The sequence below is a fragment of the Caretta caretta genome, chromosome 7, assembly GCF_965140235.1.
Source record: "Caretta caretta isolate rCarCar2 chromosome 7, rCarCar1.hap1, whole genome shotgun sequence".
Lineage (NCBI taxonomy): Eukaryota > Metazoa > Chordata > Testudines > Cheloniidae > Caretta > Caretta caretta.
In genome coordinates, this window is record NC_134212.1 from 73,707,368 (window position 1) to 73,730,143 (window position 22,776).

General features: G+C 42.7%; 1 protein-coding gene across 1 annotated transcript in view; it reads left to right on the top strand.

Annotated features, from left to right (window-relative positions):
* Window positions 1–22,776, top strand: part of WAPL (WAPL cohesin release factor) — a 126,879-nt gene that overhangs the window by 61,280 nt on the left and 42,823 nt on the right. Inside the window, exon 4 of the mRNA XM_048857106.2 lies at window positions 7,019–7,137. Within this exon, the coding sequence (XP_048713063.1) occupies window positions 7,019–7,137 (119 nt within the window). The remainder of the gene's footprint in view (window positions 1–7,018; window positions 7,138–22,776) is intronic.

Here is a 22,776-nt window from a genome sequence, read left to right on the forward strand (position 1 = left end):
TCTGGATTTGATAAGATTTCAAGGCTTAAGTCTACTTAATTTTTAATTGTTGTAACCTAATTATGATATCCTTAAGATTCTTAATCTCTTGAATTACAGTACTCAATAGTTCAAAAATGTAGGAGTTTCGTTTCTGCTGGTCTGTCATGGGTGCCTACTGCTCCATAATTATCACAAAAAATGGTTTATTTTCCTTTTAATCTCATGCCAGAGGAAAAGATTCCTCTTTCTACTGAAAACAGGTTTCATTTCTTGGTATGTAAACCATAATGCAACCATGTCACCTTCCCACTGTTCTGTCTCCATGCTTGGAAGGCAGAGGTCTTTCTATTGATGCCCTGATTCAGCTGCAAGTTATTGGGCTCGAGGCAAAATGTTCTGGGTAAAATTCTGTGGCCTGTGCTACACAGGAGGTCCATTTAAATGGTCACTACTGGACTTAAAATTTATGAATCTAGGTTCAAATTTTGAGCTCAGAACCAAAAAACTTGAATTTTCTTGTTCTTTCCTCCTACCAGACTCATGCTACATTGAGAAATAAGGGAGGGAGACTTGAGGGAGTAGTAAGGGAAGGTCCTTAGTATCAACAGCTTATTTTTTTCATGTTTGAGCAATCTGTTCAGATCATCCTACTGGAGATCAAAGGGCTCATGCTTCTGTTCCCAGTTTCTGTGCCTGAGCTGGTATCTCCCTTTTCCCCACATACAAAAAAAATAGTTTCATTGTTTGTGTTATGATTTGGAGAGCACTCCCTGGTGTCAGTCATTTTTTGAAAACCAGGCTGTCTCTGTGATAGTCTATGGCCTCATCTGATGAACAAGCTTAAATTCGTCAAGCTTAAAGTTTTTTGCTGATAGGTTGAAATATTCCAAAGACATGGACAATCAGATGCACCCTTACTGTTTAGACAGCCCTCAGAAAAGGAGGACTCATCCACAGAATATAATCAAGGGATGTTATTTCATCTCTCTTAAAAATAGACTTTGACAGAATGAGAAGCACAGTTGAGACCTGACATGTTTCAGAAAGCTTGGCATCCGGCAGACCCTAAGACATTTATATGCATTTTCCAGAACTCAGAGCAGTCAGCCTTTTCCTTCCTGAATCTTCAGGGTCATAATCTCCTAGAGATGTCAAACATTTTAGCAAGTGTGGGTGGGAGTGGAGTGTCTTTCACCTCCAACCCACAGAAGGAGACAACATAAGATCCCAGAACCCTTGGAATTTCACAAGAATTTGGTTTAGTTTTTCCTTCAAGCACTAAATATGAACTGCACTGCTTAGCACTATCATCTTATAAAGATATTAACTCTAATGCCTAGTGTTACTTTGTGAGCTTTAGCACTTCCATTACTGATCATTTTAGTAGAGAGAAGCAGATGGGAGTGAATCCCAGTGGGACATGGGAACTGAATATTGTTACAGGGAATGAAATGCAGAGGGAAGAATGTAAGGGAGATAAACAGGAAGGTGAAAGAGGAAGAAAGATAGGACCACTGGTGTTTCTGCCCTAAAGGTGAACATATTTTGCCACTGATAAAGAATAAGGTACTGGGGGAAAATGTCCTTTTACTGCATAAAGGCTCTATTCCATCCTGTCTTGGTGCAAAACTCCCATTGGCATCAGTGAGAGTTTAAATACTACCATCAGTTCACAGCAGTGTTGAATTTATACCCAAGTTTACAGCATATTTAAAAATGGAATCTGGCTCAATACAGAACCCATGCAACACCTCTGCCATGCTCCAACTTGGTTCCTGATCTGTCTAAACATATATCCCATTGTTTTTGTAAGACGTCAAACAAAAATCTGTGGCAAATTACAGAACCCTAGAAAATATTCTTAGAATAACATTTAGGCTAAGTGGAAATGCACTGTTCCTTTCAATTTATTCTGAATGTTGACAGATGGGAAGAAAAAAGCTTACATTCAGTCATACAAATTTAAAGGTTTCTAAAATTCCTCCTACCTTAACTCAGATTTCCAGTGTACAAAAGACTATAAGCAGGCCATATTATTCCAAAAAGGATTCAAAGTGAATCAGAAAGTTCCCTGAATCAAGTCCCTTCCAGATGTTACTCTTGTTCACCTGTGTACCTGAAGAATTGGTCCACCTAAGGGCAAAAACACAAAAAGGGATAAAAATCTTCCAGGCTCCAAATTCTTGTCTTTTCCATAGCAACATTTTCCAAACCCTGAGGCACTCCACAGTTGCTGTAAGCCTGGAATCTTGTATCTGTGCTTTCACTCCCAAATAAGAATTCCCTTGTGTCCAGGTCTTCAGTTGCAGCCCAAAATAGTCTGATTAAAAGGCAGTCTAACATCAGGATGGAGAAAAACTTTTTCACTCCTGTCATAAATATAAAGGGAAGGGTAACCACCTTTCTGTATACAGTGCTATAAAATCCCTCCTGGCTAGAGGCAACATCCTGTTACCTGTAAAGGGTTAAGAAGCTCAGCTAACCTGGCTGGCACCTGACCCAAAGGACCAATAAGGGGACAAGATACTTTCAAATCGTAGGGGGAGGGGGAGAAAGGCTTTTGTTTGTGCTCGTTGTTTGTTCTCTCTTGGGACTGAGGGGGGCCAGACAGAAATCCATCTTCTCCAACCCATCCTAATCCAAGTCTCCAGTATTGCAACCAGTATAGGTAAACCAGGCAAGGCGGATTAGTTTCTTTTGTTTTATGTGAATGTTCCCTGTGTTAAGAGGGAGGTTTATTCCTGTTTTCTGTAACTTTAAGGTTTTGCCCAGAGGGGGAGCCTCTGTGTTATGAATCTAAATACCCTGTAAAGTATTTTCCATCCTGATTTTGCAGAGGTGATTCTTTTACCTTTTCTTTAATTATAATTCTTCCTTAAGAACCTGATGGATTTTTTCATTGTTCTTAAGATCCAAGGGTTTGGGTCTGTGTTCACCTGTACAAATTGGTGAGGATGATTATCAAGCCTTCCCCAGGAAGGGGGGTGTAGAGCTTGGGGGGATATTTTGGGGAAAGAAGTCTCCAAGTGATCTCTTTCCGTGTTCTTTGTTTAAAATGCTTGGTGGTGGCAGCATACTGTTCAAGGTCAAGGCAAAGTTTGTACCTTGGGGAAGCTTTTAACCGAAGCTGGTAAGAATAAGTTTAGGGGGTCTTTCATGCGGGTCCCCACATCTGTACCCTAGAGTGGGGAAGGAACCCTGACAACTCCCAACTGCAGTCCTACAAAATTGCAAAACAAAGATACTACCTGACTAACTTCCCCTACAAGAAAGTAAGCAAATTGTTTGCATCTACTAGAACCAAAACTCCACTACGTTAAAAAACAAACAAAACCCCAACAATATTTCAGTGGCCAAAGTACAACGTGATTCTGTCAAGGCTGTGCACAGAAAATGCTGAATACCAGGACAGACTGGCTACACAGGTTGAAAATCAAAGGGAATGGTCTCTCAACCAAGAAGAATTTCAATTAATCACAAGGATAGGCAGGCCTTAATCAAGGAGCATTTCAGATTCTGAGATTAAGAGTAAAATGAAACTAAGTATGCTGTAGAAAACGATGAAAATGATGCCTATTCTATTCATTTTCTTCTGTCCTTCCCAAGGTCCTACAAAAGAAAAATTCTTAGGTTTTGGAAGTTCTAATCCTGCTATAGCAGTATTTTTCAATTTTTATTTTCCATATTTTGTAAGAGTTCCCCTTTATAGATCCTTTTTTCTCTTTCCCCATACTCCAGTTTCCCAATTTTCTTATGAAAATTTGTCTATTGCAGTGGTCCTGCAGACCACCAAAAAAATAAGAGAAACACACTTTCACAGGATTTAGGAAGACACGCTTTTCCCCGGGACAGTTCTCCAAGGAAGTGTGAGGGAAACAGCCTATGAAAATAGACCTTACGTAACATTGAAATCATACATTATAAATATGTTTCTACGTGAGATGCTTTGAAGAAACTTCCTTCTATCAAGATGAAACTTCAGGAAATAAGCTGTTTGACCGATAGTCCAGTTCTAAATGTTACTGTAAAGTTGTAATCTTCCTCTAAAACAGGAAAATTATTGCAAATTTGTTCAATTAAAAAATAAAATTTGTTGCTTGCTGGGTGGGTGGTTGCTAAGGATTTTTTTAAATACTGACTTTTCCATAAATTGGTCACCAATCGCTTCAAGACCTTTTACCTTCAGAACATTGTCAGCTTTCTCAGAGATTGTTTCATGGCTAGGTGTTTGATATTTGGGGGTGGGGGGGTGTCACGGGCTTCCAGTCTCTGGTTTATAAAACCCTGAATATTTTTAAAATTAATATATAAGATGAGACTTTTCCTGGGTAAAGATGACCTAATTTAAATTTGATTTGGATGGTTCCAAGATAGGCATTGTGCCTGATTTGTCTGAAGACCTGGGGGAGAGGTGATGCGCTACTAAATAAACAGTTTGCAAACTATAAGAACTAAGGGCAGAGCAAAGGAAGTTTTTTGCCTTTGGTGTCAAATGACCTGCGGAAAGTCGGACATTTCTTAAACCCTAAACTTGGTCACCTTGGGAAAAGGAAGTTGAGACATCAATAAACGTGTGATATTTTTGCAGTGCACAGCTAAAATAATTCGTAATGTGAGTCTGATTTGTGTAACACACTGTATACATGCACAGTTTTAGATATTGAATATAGATAGTCGGGTGTCAGAAATGTAGAGTAACTTTCAGTGGACAGATCAGAAAAAGTTTCCTTATATTTGCTGACACTGACAGGCACTAGCTTGGTGGGCTCCCCGAATACTATCAAATTAAGTCATCTTGAAGTGTGGGGTGAAAAAAATCACAAATTTCAAAATGCTCGTAATGGAGCACCAATACAAAACTAATATGCTGGATTTTTGATAATTGGAGAAAGGGATCTGAAATGCAGAGCAGTCAGTTTTTCTTGCTGTTCAACTAAATGCAGTTTGAAGCTACGTTGGATCTTTAAGATGACCTAATTTGGCAGTACTTGTCTTGCTTTTGAATGTTAGATTGTGGGATTACCTAAGAAATTGACACCATTTCAGATCCATTTACTGGTTATGTAATTTCACAGAGAAGGTAAGAAGGCCTGACCATAATAAAAAGCCTTACATATCTTATCATGGAATGCTGCTGCATGAAATCCAGTGCATGCTCGGTGAGCCAGCCATAGCAGCAGCACTGCAGGCTTCATGCCCACTTTTTTGTTTCTATGACTGTAGCTATGATTGATTTGTCACTTGTTAGGCAATTGTACAGTTTTTTAATGGCACATTAGGCACATTGATTCCCTTGGGCTACTACTAAATTTTAAGATTTTGGATTATTACCCCATAATGAAAGCATATTATATTACTGTAGGACTTTGATCTCTAGTCTAGAACTGTTTCAAATAAAATTACATTTAAAGAAACTATTGCATGTATCAACCTAACAATTTTCAAATTGTAACAAAAAGCATCTGAAAATGTTAATGGTTTCTACAGGCATAATGAGTTCAGATACCTGTACTGTGAAAAACATGTTGCTTAGTGTTCAATATTTGTTGGTGTGTGGGTGTGGAAAAGCAAAAATAACTTTATAGAGCAACTGATCTAGCATGTACATGTATTACAGTTCTAAAATATGGGTAGCTCACTAGGAATACACCCATGACCAGTTTTTGTTTTGTTTTGTTTTTTATTTAAACATGAGTTTAATTTTGCGTTGCGTTCCTGCCTCCACTTCACAAATAAAGTTTGTGATAACATCTGAGTAGCACCAAATCAAAGAACATGCAGACTAGTTTCCAAGCCTTTATGCTTAAGACCCTGCAACACAAATGAAAATTATTTTCTCCTGTCGACTCCATCTTGGAGAGAAGGCAGGGTCACATGAATTAATTTTGGAGATCTACAACCAAAACTTTGAGTACCAGAGGGATCTGGGCAGCAGAGACTGGATGTACTGAAAAGAGAACCCCTGGGACCACTGCCAACTGGTTCCTTTCATCTGCAAACTACTCACCTATTTCCAGCAAGGTATATATTAAGTGGGAATGCCACTAGAAATAGTTAAAAGATTCAAAAGTATATCCACTATACTTCTGAGTAATATTTACATCCTCTCAGAAGTGAGGTATGAACATAAATTTGTACAAAGGTGAATTTAATTAAAGCAATTTTATACAAAGCTTCAGACTGATGACTAACTTATAAAGTTGCATGATCCTGAGGTGTGAGATTACTATACAGTACATACCTGTGCCAAAAAAGCTGTCAATATAAAAGGCCACTGTCAGTTTTAAGGTCTGGTGTGTGAACTCTGAGGGCTGGAAATGGTCACTCTTAATCCAGTAGTATACATTTTTGTTTCCAACCTTTACCCATTACAAGGTAATGTACTTTAAAAACATTGACTTCCATCTTGATTTACTCCATTTCTTTTCCAATATAACTTCCATTTATCTTGTGAAATATTAGCTTTATAAAGAACTTAGTTCTGCTATCCTAGCAACCAGTTAGAAACAGTATAAATTCTTTCAAGATCAGTTAACCTTTTCAAGTATAGATCTTGAGCGAGTGTTTGGGTAGAAATTTGATTTCTCAAGCTATAACAAGTATAAACTAAAACCTTAACATCAGGTTTTTGGCAAATGTTTAAATGCTGCATTGTCGTCTCGAGCAATTTCAAAAAATAATTGTAAATTTGAGAATGTCATTAGCTAATCTAAAAGAAGGACTTGTGGCACCTGAGAGACTAACAAATTTATTTGAGCATAAGCTTTCGTGAGCTACAGCTCACCACTGAATGCATCCGATGAAGTGAGCTGTAGCTCACGAAAGCTTATGCTCAAATAAATTTTAGTCTCTAAGGTGCCACAAGTCCTCCTTTTCTTTTTGCGGATACAGGCTAACACGGCTTCTACTCTGAAACCTATCATTAACTAATCTATAATTTCAGCACCTAAAAATGTAGCAGATTAGATACAAGAACAGAATTTTGTGGAAAGTGGCTGACTGTTAGAATATCTTTTCATTATATTTACCTTTACAGATCTACTAGATTTTTCAGAGGATTCATCTGGTGTGCCTGAAGGCAATAAGAAGTCCACAAATAAACAAGGCGATAAATCTAAAGAAAATACCAGGAAGATTTTTAGTGGGCCAAAGAGGGTAAGTGGTAATACTTTATCTTATTTTATTCAGCGCTGTGGAGTTGAGGCTCTTGTAGTATATGTATCTCTGTCTTATCCCAGGGTAGTCAGTTATTTTTTGTCAAGGTCCAAATTTCTTTGTCAAGATCCAGACTCTAGAGAAAATAGCAAAATATTATAATCATGATAATAAGTAAATAAAGAGGTTTCGGGGTCTGTTCAGAAGTGTCTAGTGGTCTGCTTATTGATTACCTCTGTCTTATCCCATTTGATATGGATGCAATATTTAACCCATCTTAAAATTATTATAAATCACCCAGGACTATTCAGTTAATAAACGGTTTGATTACCTGGATATTCTGGCACTCTTTTTTGAGGTCTTTTCCGCCCCTGGATTGATGTGTCACTGTGTTTTAATCGACTTGCTTCAACTTTAATATTACAATTGGCACCTGGAAGCCAAATCTGTATTTAAGAGTACAAAACTGTTTCCATTATAATGCCATTTTTCATGTACTCATGGCTTAAGATTTTTAGTTTTTGGGTGGCAATCTTCCATGCTTGATTGTTGCTTAAAGATATTCTTCCGTTTCAGAAGGCTACAGCAAAACTTTAGTGTTATGGGTTTTGGGGAGTGGAGCAGAGAATATGCTTTCCCTGTTGGTGTGTGTATATTTAAAAAAAAAAAAAAATTCTAGTCTTGATTTTCAGATCAGGGCTACAGAAATCAGGACAGAAGCTTGGAATGTGGCATAGATATAGTCCTCATTGTTTCCTGTTTCATTTGTGTGTTTGAGTTTTATTTGTCATTTCATGGAAAAATGACTACTCAGAATTCTTAGTAGGGATCTTGTCTTCTAGCAGAATCTAATAAAACCCAGATCCTTTTGCAATGCTGTGTAAGTTTTTCTTGTCCAGTCAGTTAGTGTATTGAGTATTTGGTTTTTGAAAATACACCTGGAATGGGGCTCACCTGTATGAATAGATGAGAGTTTGTAGCTTCCATTAAATGAAGGGTCCCATATCTCCTGACTGTCCAAGGTGTGTCTTTCTAAGGCCTAGATCTGTTGCCATGTGCTTTTTTTTTTCCTTCTCCCTTTTTCTTTTTCCTGAAGAGTTCCTATTATATTAATAGAAATGTTGGGCTGGAAGGAACCTCAAGAGGTCAACTAGTCCACCCCCCACCCCTGCCACCCACCCCCTCATGAGGTAGGACCTAGTATACTTAGACCATCCCTGACAGGTGTTTATCTAACCTGTTGTTAAAAGTCTCCACTGACTGGGATTCCACAACCTCCCATGGTAACCCTATTTCAGTATTTAACTATTGTTTATAGTTGGAAAGTTTGTCCTAATATCTAACCTAAATCTCCCTGGCTGCTGATTAAGCCTAATACTACATTTTCAGTGAACATAGAGAACAATTGATTACCAGTTTCTTTATAACAGTCTGTAACATATTTGAAAAGTATTTATCAGGTCACCACCTCAGTCTCCTTTTTTTCAAGACTAAGCATACCTAGTTTTTAACCTTTCCTCAGAGGCCAGGTTTTCTAAAATTTTTATCATATTTGTTACTCTTCTCTGAGCCTTTTTTTCAGCTGCACCACATTGACTACTTGTATTCAATGTGTGCTCAACTATAATCTCCAGATTCTTTTCAGCAATACTACTGCCTACACAGTTGTTCCTCTTTTTGTACCTGTGCATTTGATTTTTTTCTTCCCAAATGTGTTGTGAACTTGTCTTCATTGAATTTCATTTTGTTGATTTCACACCAGTTCTCCCAATTTGTCAAGGTCACTTTGAATTCTGATCCTGTCCCCCCTCTCAACTGCTTGCAACCTCTCCTATCTTGGTGTCATCTGCAAATTTTGTAAGCATACTCTCCACTCCATTATCCAAGTCATTAGTGAAAATATTGGATAGTACCTGATCCAGAACAGATACCTGTGGAGTCTATTGGATACATTCCCCCCAGTTTAACAGCAAACCATTGATAACTACTCCTTAAGTATAGTCTTTCGACTAGTTGTGCACCCACCTTTATATTAATTTTTAGAGCTCATTTCCGTAGTTTGATTATGAGACTGCTATATGGGACTGTCAGAAGCCTTGGTGAAGTTAATGTATATCACATCTGCTATTTCTCTGCCCTCTCCCATTCACTATACCGGTAACCCTGTCAAAGAAGGAAACTAGCTTCTTTTAGCATGATTTGTTCTTGACACATCCACACTAGCTATTACTTAAACATTATCCTCTATAATGCTTACAAACTGATTGTTTAATAACTTGTTCCAGTATCTTTCCAGGTTTAGAAGTTAGGCTGACTGGTATATAATTTCCCTGGGTCCTCTTTGTTCCCCTTTTAAAAAATAAGTACTATGTTTGCAGTTCTTCGGTTGTCTGGGTCCTCACCCATCATCCACAAGTTGTTGAAGATAATTGTTAACAGTTCAGATATTTGCTTCATTAAGTGTAGAATCATGGTTTGACATGATTTGTTCTTGACAAATCCATGCTAACTGTTACTTATCACCTTATTTTCTAGTTTGTTTGAGGTCATCTGAGACTATATCAAAAGCCTTACTAAAGTCAAGATATACCACATCTTCCGCTTCCCCCATCCACAAGGCTTGTTACCCTGTTCTTGATAAATCATGCTGACTGTTACTTATCACCTTATGATCTTCTAGGTGTTTGCCTGAGAATGAATTCCATCAGACCCTACTGATTTGAAAATATCTAACTTACGTAAATATTCTTTCACATGTTCTTTCCCTAATCTGTCTTTGTTTCCTTCCCCCTTGTTAATATTAACATCATGTTTGTGCGAAGCATCTGGTCACAATTAAACTTTTTATTGAAGACTGAAGCAAAATAGGCATTAAACACCTCAGCATTCTTGGTGTCGTCCATTACTAGTCGTCCTTTCATGCTAAGGAGTAGATTATTTGTGCAAATGTTCTCTATAGCTAAAAGCTTATTTTTCAGCAGTGTTGATGCATACTTTTTTCTTTTATTTTTTTAAAAAAACTGTGAAGAACTGCCTTTTTTCTAAGTGGCTGCCATTTCCTATTCGCAGTAGGACTGAGGCCACTGACTCTCCTTAGTTAATAGGCCCTTCTTAAAACTAACCCCACTCCTGTTTTTAGTTGGAGTGAGGGCACAGGTGGTTCTTAGCAGAGAGAGTCACAGCTTCCATTCACCTATTCCTCTTAGATTTCTGACAGGATTGGAGAGCCTCCGTCTTTTCTGAGGGTAGCTTGATTCCTCTCATTGAGGAAAAACAGGGTTGTGGCTATTTTTAAAGCAGGCAGAAACTGGAGTTTCTCCAAAGATTTTATTCTTACGCCTCAACTGACAAATTTATGAAAAAAATTATTTGTCTTCATGGGCTACCCACTGCCCCAGATGTGCTCAATAAGGAGCACAGGAGACAGCAAACCTGGGAAGGAAGTACACACAAGGGAATGTGGAGAGCAAGAAGGAATGGAAAGCTGGAGTACATGCACAGCTACGTTGCACTGCTCCATAGTGGTATAAAGCAGCCAGAGCATAGTGGTGAATCTGTCCCTAAAAGTTAAGTTAAATTAAATTATTGGATATTGCATAACTTCATTAGAAATACTGCATGGTAACATTCCCTTGTGGCTTCTTGTTTACTGTCGGTGTATGTTTTCTTAATTACAATTTGAATTTTTTAAAAAGTAATTTAAAAAATGCTCAACAAGTACATTGAGTGAGTACCTATCAGTAATTTAGGGTAGAATACATTACAGGGATGTTGTAAATGTATTGTGTTTATAAAACCCAGGTAATTTAGAGTCAGGAATAAATTCAATAGAAATCCATAATTTTAAAGTATGGAAACAACCGTTTATGCTGACTCCCTCCATAACCACCATGGTATCACTACTCATAGACTCTGACTTTAAGGTCAGAAGGACTATCATGATCATCTAGTTTGACCTCCTGCACATTGCAGGTCGCAGAACACTACATGCCCACTCCTATAGTTCGAATGAATTTCCTACTACCATTGCATTGTAATACCTTAGAGCAGGGGTCGGCAACCTTTTAGAAGTGGTGTGCCGAGTCTTCATTTATTCACTTTAATTTAAGGTTTCGCGTGCCAATACCACATTTTAATGTTTTTTAGAAGGTCTCGCTCTATAAGTCTATATATTATATAGCTAAACTATTGTCGTATGTAAACAAGGTTTTCAAAATGTTTAAACTTCATTTAAAATTAAATTAAAATGCTGATCTTACACCGCCGGCCTGCTCAGCCTGTTGCCAGCCTGGGGTTCCATTCACCTAGGCCGGCAGCGAGCTGGCAAGGGACCGGCAGCCAGAACCCCAGACGGGCTGCCGCTCAGTCTGCTGCCGGTCTGGGGTTCCGTCCGCTGGCTCCTGCCAGCCTGGGTCCCGGCTGCCGGCCCCGCTCAGCCTGCTGCCGGTCTGGGGTCCCAGCCCTGCTCACATAGTCGGTACCTACCTTCTCCCTGATTCTAGCCATTCTCTTCCTGTCTCTGCACTGAGATGCGGGTGGGAGTGCACTGAGACTAGGGTTGGGGGTGAAGGAGCAGGTTGGGGTGCAGGGTCTGACCAGGAGCTAGAATCAGGGAGGGGGCTCAGGGTTGGGGCAGGAGGTTTGGGTATGGAGCGCTTATCTGGGCGGCTCCCATTTGGTGCGAGAGGTGCAGGTGGGAATGTGGGGTGTGCGTGTGCAGGAGCTCCCGTTTGGTGCTCGGGGCTGGGGGTATGTGAGGAGGGTACAGGAGTCAGGGCAGGGGGCTGGGTATGTGTGGGGGATGCCGGAGTCAGGGCTGGGGTTGTGGGGGGTGTGTGTGCAGGGGTCAGGGCACGGGGCGGGGAGGGGTGTGCAGGGGTCAGGGCAGAGGGCTGGGTGTGTGTGAGGAGGGTGCAGGGAGAGGTCTAGGAGGGTGCAGGGGTCAGGGCAGGGGGCTGGGGTGTGTGTGAGGGGATGCAGGAGTCAGGGCAGAGGGCTGGGGGTGTGGGCTGGGGTTGTGGGGGTGCTTCCAGCTCCCATGTGCTCATGGCTGGAGGGGACAAGCCCTGATTCCACCCCCCTCCCCAAGGTCCCGGAGCAGAGAGCGTGCTGTGGTTCTGCTTTTCTCTCTCCCACTCCGTAGCAAGGGCCGTTGGCTGATCGGGCCGCAGGGAGAGAGAGGAGGAGGGACAGGAACCCAGCATGCCAGGGGAAGAGGTGCGGGGAGGGGGAAGCTTGCCTGCCCCACAAGGAGAGAGCGGTGGGCGGGGAGGTGGAAAAGAGCAGGCCAGCCGGGCAGGAATTTTAATGGCACGCCGCTGTCTGCTGGGGTCCAGCAGACAGCAGCGTGCCATTAAAAATTGGCTCGCGTGCCGTCTTTGGGACGTGTGCCATAGGTTGCCGACCCCTGCCTTAGAGTAATGCTACCAATTTGGTTATTGCATGGTGTCATGAAAAAGCTTATAGTGTTTGTTTTGAGGACAATTGTATCTCTAATGTATTTTACCTTAAATTACTGAAATGTACACATAATCTTAACTCCATTTTAATGTAACTTTAATGTAATATAAGGATCTCAGCACTGAGCCTGAGTAACAAACTGACATATAAAAACTTGTAAAATTTCACCATGCTGTCAAGATTATAGTTTCAGCAAAAAAACTGGTAGTGTGACAAATATAAAAAATGATTTGTACAATAAAATGACACTTTTAGAAGTGGTTCTTTCCAGAAGACATGTTTCTTCTCAGGTTCACCAGCATTTAGATCACTGGATGGTTTTGTTTTGTTTAGCTTCTATTAATACCTTAGGAAATTGATGAGCAAAGTCTGAGGGACAGGTTTGAAGTGTGTTTACCATGTACCCCTACATTGGCTATAAACATTAACTCTTTCAAATGAAAAACTGTATATCTAAAAATGAAACTTAGTGGTGCTTCATGAAATAGTCACATTTAGTAGCAGTGCTTACGTTTTTACTGAATTTCAGAATTTAACTACATTATATCTGGTATCTAGATAGTTAAGTTCAGTGAAATCTGTCCAATGTACCTTGTTTGGAATACAGTAGCATTAAGGTATGCTATGTGGTTTACCAACAAGGCACACTTCCTGTACTTGGGCTGTCATGGTACAACAGGGATGGTAGTATATTAGTTTAGGTGGAATATATAAGCCCAAAGTGTCAAAGATGTTAGCATAACTCTGAAACTGTCCAACATTAAAGAGTTTTAAACAAGGTTTGGAGTTTGGCATACAGAGAGACTTTGGATTGTGTAGTTCCGTGGCAAATGCACTAAAAAAATTTATGCTAAAGTTTGGAAATTTGTTAGTTAGTATACCCAAGAGAAAAGGAGCTAAAGTCATAAAGCACTTCAAAACTGAAATAAGTTTTGGCTAAGTTTTTAAATAATCATTCTGTCAGTCTTTTGTTTAAACTAGAGGATATCAGCTAGAGTACCATATATACTCGTTCATTAGCCAGTTCGTTTATAAGCCGACCCCCCAATATGGATAGGTAAAAATAGTAAAAACGTATGACCCTTTCATAAGCCGACCCTATATTTTAGGGGTTGGCAAGCTTTGGCTCCTGGCCCATCAGGGTAAGCTGCTGGCGGGTCGGGATGTTTTGTTTACCTGGAGTGTCTGCAGACATGGAGCCCCTCAGCTCCCAGTGGCCTTGGTTCGCCGCCACTTCCCACAGCTCCCATTTGCAGGGAACGGTGAATTGCAGCTGCAGGGAACTGAGGTGCTCCATGCCTGCAGACGTTCCAGGTAAACAAAACAGTGTATTATATATTCAATTCAATGATTTCACAGAGTTTAAAATCGATAAATTTTGGTGCAGACCTGTTTATAAGCTGACCCCCGCTCTTTGATGCGTCACTTTTTTACCAAAAATATTTGACTTATGAACGAGTATATACAGGTTTGTTTGGTTTTTTTGAAAACCTGGTGTGAAGCAAAGGGATGGTTTTTGTTATTCAGTTCCAAGATTTGAAGAGTGCCTTCTTTTCCTGGTTTTGACAATCCGAGACAAGGGGAAGAAGAGACAGGAGAGCAAAGGTTGGGGAAATACAGTGTTGGTTGATGGCAGAATTCTGGATGCTGGTCAGTCACAGATGGATACTCTGAGGTGACAGGTCATCCATGACAGCAATTGCCCTGCTTCAGACTTATCTTCCAGTCTGGAATGTGCAACATTGTCTGGCTGGTCCCTAGGATGGCCAGAGCTAAATGTGCCATCTCATCTCATTGTGTTGATGATGTATGGTACAGTTGACCTCAGGATCAAATGGAAAGCTGTGAGACAGTGGACAGGAGGAAAGATAGTGGAGCAGAAAAGAACACACTGATGCAGCAGTGAAAGCCAGACTTCCAATGATGTTGTGACTTCTGTGATCCGTGGGAGAAAGATGAAGTCTCGGGAGCAGAGTCCTATCAGCCTTCCCCCTCCTGGAATCCCTCAAAGTCCCACCCATCAAAGTCTCTTTAAGGGCTGATGGGCGGAATAGTCCATCCTCTCCTTTTGTTCTTGAATTAGGCCTAATTTCGGACAATCCAAGTTTGATCTGTTAATTTCTGATCCCTTACTTTTCTTGTTAACACAGTCCTTGAGTTACATTGGTAAAGCCTTTTTGTTTGGACTAACTTAGTCTTTGTTTTTCATTCTTACTGATTTTATAATCAATGTTATGTAATAGGCCAAGTTGGACTTACCTTTTCCAGTTACCATTTTTTCTTACGTGAGACTGGACCATTTCATAAACTTCCACCGACTTCCCCATATTAAACTCATAACTGAGGTAGGCCTACTAGTCCCCAGCTATCACAACAGTTGAAAAAATGGATACTGTGATTGGCCATCTGTGCATACTCTGTTTATAAACTGCAGCCAAATGTCCATCTACTTGTGCACTGTTGTTTGGCTTACTTCTTGTATATGTCAAAGTGAGTACGTGAAGAGTGGCTTGAATGTGGAGAAGAGCATGGACTTGTAGACCAGTTCAGAAGGGCATTCAGGAAGAAGGAAACAGCATGGAAAAGTGCTGAGACAGTTGTATGAGAAGCTTATGAATGAAACATTGTGGCTGGTATTAGAGTGAAGAGAACATCATGATGTTAGAACTTGGAACCTGAACTTCTGAGTAGCTCCTTCCGTGACGATCCTTGCAGAAGCAAGTTTTTGTTAGGTGGTCTGGGTAGGGGGATGCCTCCCTAGGGAGAAATTATGGTTAGTCGAGTACTGGTTCCTGTATGTATTCTACCATGGATGTTCATGCATCTGAGATGGGAAGACTTTTGCTAATAGTTTCTCTTGGTCAGCACCTCTGTCCCTCCTCACCTCATGCTCTGAACCGAGGACATAGAGTGGTACAGACCTCTCCAGTTGCCACATGGTCTGAGGCTCAACCCTCCAGTGTCCAGTGATCCCCCTTAAACTTTGAATCTATAAATATTCTAAAATAAGCTAATTAGGTATTAGTTAGATTTCAGACTGCCTCCCTTCTGGTATGGGACTCAGATTATGTCCACGATTTCAGGCTTAAAGAGCTGTCTCCTGCCCCCAATCCTTCCCAGTCATCTATGACCATCAGATATGCCCGTGCATCCTTGGAAAAGTTCATGTTTCCACTGAGTGCCATATCTGTGGCTCCTTGCCCAGCCAAGCCCAGCAAGCATGGGAACAGAAATTTGGAAAACATCCAGTGAAGAATGCTTTGAGGTCCCAGTCCAATCTAGGTCAGGCAAACTCTATGTACCCCAGGCAGAGGCGTCAGAGCATTCTGCCCAGCACCACTACCTCAGATATAGGGGCAAGCAAAGGCAGAACGAAGGACTCCCCTTTCCAAGCTCGCTGTGAGGGTAAAAAGCTCTCTCAAAAGTCTAAAGAGAAATCGCCCTCCAGAACCACCTTGAAGATGAGGTCTGCTTTCGTGACGCCTAAGTCTGGTGACTCTTTGCATCAGGTTCCAATGAAGCAAAAGAGAAGTGGTCTCCAAAACGTAGGGTGTGTGTCCCCTGGGGGGGAGGGGTGTGTGGCGGGCCAGCCCGCACAGGGAGGGAGGTAGGGAGGGAGAACCCCCCAGCCCTGCTTTGGCCTCAGCTCTGCCCCCAGGCATGGCCCCAGCCCTGCACCCAGTCACAGCCCTGACTGAGGCCTGGTCGTGGCTCTGCTCCCAGCCCTAACACCCAGCTGCAGGATCAAACCACAGCTCCGTTCCCGACCCCAACTCCCAGCTTCAAGGCCTGGCCACTGCTCTGCTCATGGCCCCAACTCCGCCCCCCAGCCTCGGCTACAGCCCCAATCCCAGCCTCAGCCCCAGGCTGCGGCCCTGCTCACAGTACTGTCCCCCCAACCTTGGCTGGGTTTGGGGACATGGACAAGGGTAAGGACGGGCACGATGTTAAAAGTTTGTGGGCAACTGCTCTAGAGCCCGTAAGGGTTACAGCACTGACCTGCAGTCTCCAAAGAGTGACAGTGCCTCCACATCGGCACCATTGGAACTGAGCAAAGACAGATGTGAGCCAAGGCTGGGGCAACCACCAGTACCAACAAAGGATGCCCAAACACCATGCACCACCAATACCTGCGCAAGCTTATAAGGACATAGTGGCTTCCAAGGTGCACAGGGAAAAGACTCTTCATCCCCATCCCCTGGTGGCATCTGACAAATGCTTTTTTACATTGATGGTACAGACAGCACCACCATTGTAACTGGAGCCCACATTTCCCTTTTCGGGGGAGTCGGACATGATGTAAGGACTGACATCACCACCACCACCAAGAGTGGTGAACCCAGATAGAGCATCCAGAATTTCCTGGGCCCTACCATAACATCATAAGATGGGATCCCCAGCTCGAATTACTGGTACCCCTGTGCCTTTAGGATCTCCTCAGTCCATGTTGGGTTCCTCTCATTGGCCTTATTGGGGACTGTGGGACCTGTACATGCTATATCTGGAATCTGTGTGATCTCACTGAGAATTACACAATCCTCTCTCCCCTCCCTCCTATCCCCTGCCCACACACAATTAGCCAGAGCTCCTGCAAGAGCCCAGGGAAGAAGAGGAGGCAAGGAGGACAAGATCCAGTCCTAGCACAGTTCTAACGGGCATATCATCGTCATCTTCTGAAGAGGTGGTTGCCTGTCCTCGCCGTCTCCTACAGATGACCCTAACCAGTTTCAACATCTGTTAAGGACAGTTGTGGATGAGCTCCAGAGTCCTCTGGAGGAAATTCAGGAGACAACTCCCAGACTCCTAGATATTTTGTGGAATGCAGAACTTAGTAGAGTGGCACTCCCTGTTAATGGGGCCATCCTGGAACCTGCCATTATTATGTGGCATACTTTAGCAACATGTACATTTACTCCTAAGAGGGCAGAAGAGAGGTACTTTGTCCCAGCCATGAACCATGCCTATTTTCATATAAGCATCATCCCCTCACAGATGATTCCTGGGGTTCACTATAGGTCCAAATTGTCAGTACAGGGTGCTCCTCTTTGGACTAGCAATGGCTAGTCCATGCTTCTGACTCTGTGTCTTGATAGCCTATCTGTTGACAGGGAGATCTCATCTGGAGGTACTGGCATCAACCTCATCCCTCCTCAGTCTTCTGGTGTCAATGGGAACCTGGGTGTATGCAGAAAAGTCCATTTTGGTTCCTTCACAGCCACAGAATTTATTGGAGCAGCTCTGGACTCAGAACCAGAGTTTATGTACCCCAGACGGATTTCAAACAGTTTAATCAGTCAACTTAGCCCCAACATCTTTGGATATCCTCAAAGAATTGGACGTTTGCGCAGTTTAGATTTTCTGATCAGCCTGAAAACCTCCAGTCTCTCCTTTTGGCTCCCTACCAGTGCACTTGATGTCAATTGGTGCCTGCCACCCTCCAATCAATAGACCTCTGTTTTATCCCATCTAGTGGCTGTACATTTTTCTAAAGGTTCTAATTAGAACTTTGTCAAATAACAGAATCCCTGCTCTGGCATAGTATCTTAATTTGGTCATTTTGGCATTAACCAAGTTCCCCTTTGAACCTTTGATAGCATGGCTACTCTCCCATATGTCCTGAAGGTTGCCTTCTCTGAAGATTGCCTTAGCATCATGTCTGCTAGCTGGGTTGACGAACCAGTTGTCCTCATGACTGATCCATCTTATGCAATTTTCCATAGAGAGAAAGTTATGCTAACACTTGCAAACAAGCATAACTATAGGCTGACCATGTATGATGATGATCCTCAAATACAGAGCAAGTGGCAGAAAATTTCAAAGTGTTGGATCAGTACTATGTCAGAAGAATGAAACTTAAGCCACAAAATTAATTCTGGTTTAAGCCTCAGAATTAAATGCAATTCCAAAACCAAGATTATGGCATCCTCTGCGTCTGCCAACGAATGTAAATAACCAGATATGAAAATTGCAGTATATTATCTGTTTCAAACTGGTGTAATTGGTCTTCAAGGAACAAGAAGGCTTAGGGCTCCACTCGGTTATCTTCCTAGTGCCCAAGCACCAATTGCCAGCACTGTTGGGAATTGCACCTCTGTAGTCCCTGGAGGGAGGAGACTCCTTCTGAATTTGAGATCGGGTCTTACTCTTCCTGTCCTCCAAAGCCACTGTCACCACTTCTTCCGTGGGTCCAGGCACAGGAGTACCATCAAGTACTGGGGACCTGCACCAGTCCAGTGGCCCTATAGGAACCCGTGGAGCTTTCCCCAAGTTTCTAGGGCTTATTCCAGGCACTCATGTTCTGTGGCTTCAAAAAGACGTACGGCACCATCCCACCACATGGCATTTGGTCTCGATTCTGGTACAGAGTCCAATACCAGTCTCCAAAGAGCCGGCTCAACAGGATCCTGCTGATACAGAAAGGGAGGAAGAGCATGTGCAGCTTGTGCTGGTCTCCCCTTCCTGCTCCTCTGACTGTATGTCACCTCCCCTAGATGACTGTAAGGCTCACCAAAAGTTGTTAGAAGGTAGCCTTAAATCTGGACGTACAGATGGAGTTAGTAAGAGTCCTCCCATAGCTTGGCTGACATTTTGGCTGCTGCGAGCCCTTCCAAAGTAGCCCTGTCTCTCAATGAGGCCATTGTGGACCCAATTATGACTTTGTGGCAGACCCCCACATCCCTTCCCCTCACTTCAAAAAGGGCTGAAATAAAATATTATGTATATGCCCAAGATTGAGTTCCTCTACACACCCACCCTGGGGTCCCTTGTAGGGTCTGCTGCCAATGAGCAAGAAAGGCAGGGACATCTGAGCACAACCCTGAAATCAAGGGACTCAGAAAAGTCTGTTTGGTAGGAAAGTTTACTTTACCGTGTGTGTGTGTGTGTGACAGTTCAGAATTGCAAAGCAGCAGGTGCAACTGCACAGGTACTATTTCAACGTGTGGAACTTCATGAAAAAGTTCAAAGAACTGCTACCACAAGGGGCTAGACAGCAGTTCTCTTTGCTTCTAGACAAGGAGAAATCTGTGACAAGGGCTGCTTTACAGACTGCTCTGGATGCTGTTGATTCGGCTGCCAGGTCTATGGCTTCTGCAGTGACCATGTATAGGAATTCATGATTACAGTCCTCTGGGTTGCCACAGGAAGTCCAACAGTCTGTTCAGGATCACAGTAGATGGACGCAAAGCTTCATGGACTAAAAGACTCAGAGCGACTCTGAATTCCCTTGGGTTGTACACCCCAGCTCCTTCAAGGAAGCACTAGAGGCCTCAACAGTCTCTTCAGTACTCTGCCACGGCTACCCATCAGGACCTGCAGAGGAAGAGGAATAGGGGTTGGTCACTACTCGCTTCTACCATAACATCAGTGCCTGTCCCACCCAGATGTCTAAGGGTTCTAAGCAGATGTTTTGATGGGACACTTGAGGACACTCTACCAGTTTCCATGGTGCCAGACCATGTTTTTCCTTTATTTGCAAACCACCTTTCCCAGTTCCCCAGTGTTTGATCCCGTATCACCAAGGACCACTGGATTTTGAGAGTTGTAGAGGTGGGATGCACCATCCAGTCATTTCTACCTCTCATTCACACCTTCCCTCCACGTGCCTCCTCAGGGAACCCTCCAACAAGAAATTTCTGCACCACGAGGTTCAATCCCTTCTTCCGCTGCGAGCTGAACAAGAGGTGCCGCAAAAGTTAAGAGGGGAAGAGTTTCTACTCCCACTATTTTCTAATTCTGAAGGCCCTGGGCAGTGTTAGGCCTATTCTAGACTTGTGCCAACTCAACAACTATCTCAAAAAGATAAAGTTCTGCATGGTCACCCTGGCATCCGTTATTCCCTCTCTGGATACCGGAGACTGGTGTGCTGTCCTTATGTAAGAGGCACCTACTTATACCAAGGGCACATAAGGTTACTCAGATTCATAGTGAACCTTGCACGCTACCATTTCATGATGCTTCTGCTCGGCTTGTCTGTAGCTCCTTCACCCCAGTTTCCTTCCCAAAGTAGTTTTGCAATTTAAAAGGAATCGGGCAATTTGCCTACCTGTATTTTACCCAAAACCTCATGCAAATAAGGATGAGCAAGGACTTCACTGCATATTAGATGGGCACTAGTATTCTATATAGAAAGGACTAAACAGTTTCAACAGTCCAGCCAAGTGTTCATGGCTATAGCTGACAGAATGAGAGGTCTTCCAATCTTTTCACAAAGGATTTCATCCTGGATAGGTTTCAGAGTAGCAGCCGTGTTTAGTCTGTATTCGCAAAAAGAAAAGGAGTACTTGTGGCACCTTAGAAACTAACAAATTTATTTGAGCATAAGCTTTCGTGAGCTACAGCTCACTTCATCGGATGCATCTGATGAAGCATCCTGGATAGCGTCATGTGTTTGTTACGATCAGGCAGGTGTTTTGCCAATTAACCTGACTGCTCATTCCACAAGATCACAAGCATCTTCAGCAGTGTTTTTGGTGTAAATCTCTATTCAGGACATTTTGCAAAGCAGCAACTTGGTGTACATGTTCTCCTCCCATTACACCGTCACTAACTACTCTAGAGACTGTCAAATTTTGTTGGGCTGTGTTATAACTTGTCTTCAAGATGCATTGCACATGTCCATTCCGTGACTTGCTCTCCTACCTCTCTACATCAGAGTTTCCAGAAGGAAGGAAATGAGGGGCCATGGGGTCGGCTGGTTCCTTTGTGCCAGCGCTAGCAGCATTGGGCAGCAGAGGGTGTTCAAGCCATCCTGATGGGTACCACTGAGGGAAAAATTTTCAGTGATTGTGCATGGCATGTGTACGCACCAAGAGTAGAATGGATGTGTGTAATGTGTGAAGAACAGGTATGAAAGGTCAGTAACTGTTTTTTTATTTGCTTCAAAGTTGCAAACCCGTTACTTAAATAGTTTCAAATTTTTTATTATTGTAACTCCTGTAAGTGATACTGTATCTTTTTTTTTTTTCTTAAATGTGTAACTTCTTAAAACCATTTGCGGAGTCTGGAAGGGTATGTCTATAAAGGGATAAAAACCCGTAGCTGACCTGAGTCAGCTGACTGAGGCTTGCAGGGCTCGGGCTCCTGGGCTGAAAAATGGCTGTGTAAGCGCTTGGGCTGGAGACCTAGCTCTGGGACCCTGTGAGAGTGGAAGATCTCCTGAATGTGTACACAGTTGTTTTTAGCCTTGCAGCCTGAGTCCTGTAAACCTGAGTCAGCTGACCCAGGCCAGCTGCAGCCATGCTGCAGGTCTTTTATCCCTGTGTAGACACACTCTAATTTGTGTAACAATCAGGGAAAAATTGTTCTAGAATCAAAATAATGTACAACTTTAACCTTTTTCTTTCTATACTGTAAAGAGCTGGAATACTACATTTCAGACAACTGTTTTGTCATACTTTAAAAAAATTATAGTAAATTTTGATTGATGGGGAGGATTGCTGGTTGACTACTGTTATTTTGACTCCGCAAGGAATTCTGTCAGGCAAAGTGCTCTCAACACTGTAAGCTCTTTATCTCTTTTGTTGCTGGAGGATGGCATTAAGCCAGCAGGGTACTTTATCAGCAGTCTGACAGTGAAAGAGAGAGATGTGGTAGTCAGATCTGGCAGTTGGTGACAGTGCACTGCTTGTTTACAGTACATCACTTTCATGTCCTAACTATGCTTCTGACAAATGGCGTGGCCAATCATTAGATCAGGGGTTCTCAAACTTCATTGCACGGCAACCCCCTTCAGACAGCTAAAATTACTACATGACTCCAGGAAGGGGGACTGAAGCCTGAGCCCACCTGAACCCCACAGTCCTGGGCGGGCGGTGGGGCAAAGCCAAAGCCCAAGGGCTTCAGCCCCAAACAGGGGGCCTATAAACTGAGCCCCGCCACCCAGGGCTGAAGCCCTTGGGCTTCAGCTTTGGCTCTGCGTGGTGGGGCTCAGGTTTCAGCTTCAGCCTCGGGTGGTGGCCTTGGCCCCCTTGGCTCCGGCAAGTCTAAACCAGTCCTGGCGATGCCTTTAAAATGGGGTCCTGACCCACAGTTTAAGAACCGCTGCATTATATTGAGAGTTTTGGACTTCATGTGGAAAGCATTTGTCATAGTTGGTTAGATGACTGGTAGGATGTTTCCCACAGCTAAACTTTTGGCTTGTGGCCTTCTGATTTATTCAGTCATTTATCAGTTCATATC